This window comes from Arachis ipaensis, chromosome B01 (genome assembly GCF_000816755.2).
Source record: "Arachis ipaensis cultivar K30076 chromosome B01, Araip1.1, whole genome shotgun sequence".
NCBI classification, from domain to species: Eukaryota; Viridiplantae; Streptophyta; class Magnoliopsida; order Fabales; family Fabaceae; genus Arachis; species Arachis ipaensis.
The window spans coordinates 129,471,193-129,476,857 of record NC_029785.2 but is presented as its reverse complement, the minus strand read 5'-3'; the positions used below and the strand labels follow the sequence as shown (position 1 = coordinate 129,476,857).

General features: G+C 33.6%; 2 protein-coding genes and 1 long non-coding RNA gene across 4 annotated transcripts in view; 1 reads left to right on the top strand and 2 right to left on the bottom strand.

The window, feature by feature from the left end:
- Window positions 585-2,298, top strand: LOC107638238 (CASP-like protein 1D2). Its single transcript, XM_016341410.2, has 3 exons — window positions 585-943; window positions 1,558-1,684; window positions 1,791-2,298. The coding sequence occupies exons 1-3, from the start codon at window positions 717-719 to the stop codon at window positions 2,013-2,015; spliced, it is 579 nt and encodes a 192-aa protein (XP_016196896.1). The 5' UTR covers window positions 585-716; the 3' UTR covers window positions 2,016-2,298.
- LOC110263446 overlaps window positions 1,279-5,665 on the bottom strand; it is a 23,148-nt gene continuing 18,761 nt past the window's right edge. Inside the window, exon 3 of the long non-coding RNA XR_002349115.1 lies at window positions 1,279-1,440. This is a non-coding gene — a long non-coding RNA (uncharacterized LOC110263446). The remainder of the gene's footprint in view (window positions 1,441-5,665) is intronic.
- On the bottom strand, window positions 2,800-5,367 carry LOC107638228. 2 transcript variants are annotated; one of them, XM_016341388.1, is made up of 4 exons: window positions 5,171-5,367; window positions 4,880-5,077; window positions 4,452-4,700; window positions 2,800-3,349 (listed from the first exon to the last, which is right to left on the bottom strand). In XM_016341388.1, exons 1-4 carry the CDS (start codon window positions 5,303-5,305, stop codon window positions 3,074-3,076), a joined length of 858 nt encoding a protein of 285 aa, XP_016196874.1. In that variant the 5' UTR covers window positions 5,306-5,367; the 3' UTR covers window positions 2,800-3,073. The 2 variants fall into 2 exon arrangements, with proteins under 2 accessions (XP_016196874.1, XP_016196882.1); XM_016341396.2 differs by having other exon boundaries at window positions 2,800-3,346.

The following is a 5,665-nucleotide window of genomic DNA, read 5'->3' as shown; positions in this document are numbered from 1 at the left end:
AACGAATTATTTTTTATCTTTCTAACATTATCCAAAAAATTTAATCTATTATACCAACCACAACCTTGACTCTCAATTTATTCAATCATGATAATTGATAAGTGAGAAATAAAAAAATGATTGTTCCATATATGTATATATGCCACATAAGACAAATCAATCTAACCAGAAATTAGAGTTGGAAGAGTTACAAGAAATCATTTCATAATTCATATGATAGCTATGGATGTAACACTTAACACAAGTTTCTACCCTCTAGCCCTATAATACAAACACACATCAATTCATAATCCAAATAAAAACAACCCCAAGAGATATTTCATGTGAATCTTGAAATTAAGCACCTATAGAATATATTCAAATGTATATATATTTCGTGTAAAGTTTATAGGATTAAGTGCACTAATAAAAAATACATATATTGTAAAGATTATTGACTATTAGCTATGTGTGAATCACCTCATACATACACATACCAACTAACAAGCAACTGTTCAAACCAACCATAGCGTGAGGAAAACTCTAACTCCTCCATTTGTTTTTATTTCACACATCATTCAAGTTCATCCATCCATCTATATATATCTATATATCTATATATACATATTTAGACATAACTATATTGTTCAACTATTCTTATCCTTTTAATAACACTGCTACTATACTACAAGTACCTTCCTTAGTTTCCATTATTGAAAACTAAGTAAGGTGACAACATGTCTACTACAGAGAAGCCAGGGGAACCTGAGAACAGGACAGCTCCAACTCCGGCTCCGGCCGGCGTCGATTTGTCTAATTTGGATGTGATATTAAGGTTTCTGTTGTTTGCAGCCTCACTTGTGGCAGTAGTGGTGCTTGTCACTGGTAATCAAACCGAATTGGTGCTTTTCCAAGGTAGGCCTGTGCCACAACCAGCCAAGTGGAGATACTCACCGGCCTTTGTGTAAGTTCATATATAAAGCTTTATATATCAAAAATACTATATGAACGTAAAAAATCAGTCACCAAATTAATTATCCGTGTTTAATATACGTTAAAATATAAAATATATATTAAAAATCACTTAAACAATACATCTATTCGTACACAAATATGTCGTGATTGATTTGGTGGCTATTTTTTTATACATATAACAATTTTGCTTATATATGTGGCGGCTATATACGAAGTGTTTGCTATATATGTTGGTCTATGTTTTTGTAGTCAACATGAAATTAGTATAAAGAAAGTTAAAACAGAAAAAATAAAGAAACTACACTAATTAAATATTTTTTTTTTCTTCAAGAAGAAAGGAGAATGAAAATTTAGTCTTAGTTGAACTGTTAATTAATACATGAGGGTTTTCCCTTAATTTTTACTCTGATTTCTGGTATGTACGTAATTATGATGGCTTTTGGATTTGCATGTCATATTTTACTGTACGTTATTTGTAAGGAGGCTCTCCTGCCTTATTGTGTTACTTATTATTTCAATTCTTTTTATGTATTTAACAAATATTAATTGTTGTTGACGCTTTACAATTAGAAATTTGACATATTATGATATAAAATTATGCAGATATTTTGTGGTTGCATTTTCGGTTTCTGGGCTTTACAGCATCATCACCACGCTAGCATCACTCTCTGTGATCCAGAGACCACATCAGAAAACCAAGTTTCTCCTTCATTTTCTCTTCTGGGATGCGGTAACAATTAATAAAATAATCATATTTTCACCTTATAAGCTAGCTAGCATTTCAAGAGATAAATAAGTAATAACCCATGAGTGTTATTTGTCATGGTGTGGTGCAGCTGATACTGGGGATAATAGCATCAGCAACAGGAGCAGGTGCAGGTGTTGCATACATAGGTTTAAAGGGAAACAGCCATGTCCATTGGAATAAAATTTGCAGTGCATATGACACTTTCTGTAAGCATGTTGCTGGATCCCTTGCTGTGGGCTTGTTTGGCAGCATTGTTGTTGTGTTACTCATCTTCCTTTCAGCTTTCACCCTTCACAGCAGGGTTCCCAAGTAGACAAATGGATCATAGTTTCATTAATGTTGACAAAGTTAGTCTGAGTGTGTTGTTAAGTACTGTAATTAGTACAGTTTGTGAATGACTTTTTGTGTTTGTGAATGTTTGTTGGTTTCAGGGCAATGGTGTTTGATTATATGTATATGGGTAGTAGTAGTGGTTGTCTTGGTGGTTTATTCATGCATTAAGTGGTTTGTAATTAATTATTCTGCACCCACAAAATAAACCAGTTATAATCAACATGGAAAAGTTTTATATGAATAATTGATGATTTTGATGTGTACTTTAATTTTGCATCCATTCTTACAAGTATCATGATTCATTTCATAGCATGGCACTCTGATAACACCAGGGGCAATGTAGAGTAGAGTATGAAAATTGGACTTAAAAACGGAATGAAAATTTTAAGGTGTAAAATTACACAAAGCAAACCAACTTGGGTTGGTCGAGTGATCAGCTCACTCGTTCGCTTAAGCAAGTGTCGGGAGTTCGAACCCCACCTTGTGCATGCAACAACTCAGCAACTCATTGACCAGCGGCAGACCCTTAAATAGATCTTAGATCCGCAACGGATTAGTCCTTAATCTGTCGGGTTGGGAGATACCATTTGGGTAAACCAAAAAAAAAAAAATTACACAAAGCATGTTGCGGTCTCTTTATGACTTGAAAATCATTGAAATGAAACGTCCAATGGAGTTATGAGTACATAGGAAAAGAAAGCTACGAAATCTGCCTAAGACTCAACATCACAAAGAGCTTCCTCTGGGGTCTAAGAATTAAAACATGGAGAAGAAAAGCATTCTATGTGCTTGATTGTGACAACTTAAATAACAACATTGGAGTTCAATGCATGGTATAATTGTCCTCCACGAATTCATCTATTACATTTACAAGAATGGAATTTATGCATATTTTTAATCTGATTGATTTTAAAAGTAATCTGAACTTGTCTTATTTTCTTGTATTTAATGACATAATAGTAGTGATAGTGATACACACGTATTATTACCACATTATACACATACTAAAACTGATAGCTATATAAATTATATATATACTTATAGTTGATCAGTCTTATAGGACCAAGGTGTTGATGTGTGACCAACAGCAGAGATCTGAACACGTACAACCTCATGAATGGTACCTCGGCGAAGTACCCCCAGAACATGTTCATCATCTTCTGTTGCTAAATATGCCAAAGAAACCCAACGAGAATGTGACTCGTCCCTCCTGCGGAAGCCATAGATCCATCTCCCAACTTTCCACCACTTGATGCATACATGCCGATCAGATATCTCACTAGCCCGAAGCGATTCTACGAGTTCGTCGCCCTGCCAATCAACACGCTTAGATATCAATTACAAACACTGAAATGATTTTTATACAAGTTTGTAATTTTAAATTCTGGTATAGCCCTTCAAAACTTTAACCCAACATTATAATTTTCATGTGCATGTTATCAGTTCAAGGCTGAAATGTGAGATGTTATAAAATGAGAGGAAAAAAATCATGTAGATTAAAAAAAAAATCAATTTAGATGTTATAATAATAGTTATATGCCTAGCTATACATCTATCTTTACAGATCATGACTTAACTTCTGAAAGAAAAACTGCAAAAGTCAAAGAATAAGATAAAGCCCATCTATATCTCTGAATATGAAAACTTGCAAAGAGAGCAACAAATGACAAAAATGGTACACGTTATCTTTTTTAAAAACAAAAACAGGAACAAGAAATCTTGAACATGTGTTTGCAAGTTGTTCCAAATAATTGATATTAAGCTTAAAACAATAGTATTACCCTACCCAAGAGTCCAAGACTGAGCAGAAGATATTTTTATTTCACAGAGAAGTTTTAGCATGGAAAAAAAAAACACAATTGACTTTCTTATTACATGTATTCAAAATTCAAAATACAACAAAAACATGAAATTCAGCCAAAAAAAGGTGTTTTGATCCAAAGTGTTAAGTATCAAACATTTTAATAGCAATCATGTTAACTGCAGCCTTGCGCAAAAAACGAAAGAACATCAAGTTGACGGTAGCATGTAGAATTGCACATCGACAATATGCTAAATACATTTTTGATACATCTTATGCACAGTGATCACTTCAAGGGTCATCAAGTGACACCAAATTAAGCCATGATGAAGCAATTAACAATTGAAAGGAACCAAAACTATCTGGGATCTTAAACAGTGGTTCCCTTTAGTTGGAGCTAATTTGGCTTTTTTTTTTTCCCGAAAACCCGCAAAACTATGGTGTTCTCCTTGGGTAATTTTACACATTAAATTAAACTCGTCCATGAACATTTCCATACTGTTCTAGATTTTGCAACTACGGTTCAAGTGTTTCAAAATGGGAAAATTAAAAAGCTATGAAACCGAAAACAAAACAAATCACAACATGGTTGGGAAAAAAAAAAGATAAGAATACCTGAATCCCAAGACATGTGAGGCAATAGTGGACACCAATCAAGTTAAGCAAGACGTTGACTTTAGGGTTGAAGAGGAACCTCTGGACATCTTCAAAACCAAACCTTGTGGCAATCAAGGTTTCAACAGCATTGAGATAGTCCCTAACTTCAAGTGATTCAGAACGGGAACAAGCTTCCACAAACTTCTCAACAGACCTTGCCCTAACTCCCAACTCCACATGCCTCTTTAAGTACAATTTCCTCCACTTCTGTTAAACCCAATTGAAAACCTAAGTTATAACACAAATTCATATCAATTTCTAACAGCAACCAATTAAACGAGTACAGACCAAAAGTCAAGTACTTGATTGATCACATTCCCAATTCAGATTACCGATACACGAAAGAAATTAGGTCAAGCTGTAAAACAAGGGAATAAGTGGAATACCTTAAAATTCGGGGAATTAGCGGAAGAGGAAGAGGAAGTGGAAGATGAAGATGAAGATGACGATGATGATGAAGAAGGGAAATCGAAGGAAGTGAGTAAAGGCCATCTTTTTCTGACAAGAGACTCCCAAATGGAATCGGAGACGCAGAGTTCCCTCCAGAAAGTGGAACAACAACTCAAGGCACACAAATCTCGAACCTTTTGCAGAGGAGAAAGGGGTCAAGCAAAATCGAAGCAGAAAAAGGAAACATTGAAAGTGAAGAAATTAAAAGGAAATTGAGAAATCGGAACCTGAAGGAGAGAAGCGATTTTGATGGCAACATCGTGAGGAAGATAATTGATGATGGAAGCCAGTTTGGGTTGTTGGAAACTGCAGAAAGAAAGAAAGGAATCTGTTCTTCTGCGATCTCCATTCTCCAGTTTCATTTCAACGAACTCTTCTAACTTGTTCCACTGGGCCCCACCTCATCCCAATCACTCTGCTGACGCACCACTTTTTCATAAATAAATTAAAGACTTTTAATTTCTATAAATCACAGAGAGTTTAATCTCTATAAATGATTTAAAGAAAAATTAATTATGTGTATAAAATATATATTTAAAATATATTACATATGAAGAGAAATATTAAAAAATTAATTTTTTTATTAATTCTATTTAATACTTTAGACTCATACCAAATTTATATATTATTAAAATTTAAAATTAAAATATAATTTTTAATTTTTGTAATTAATTAAATATTAATAAAAATATTAAAATTTATTAACTATATAATATTACTCT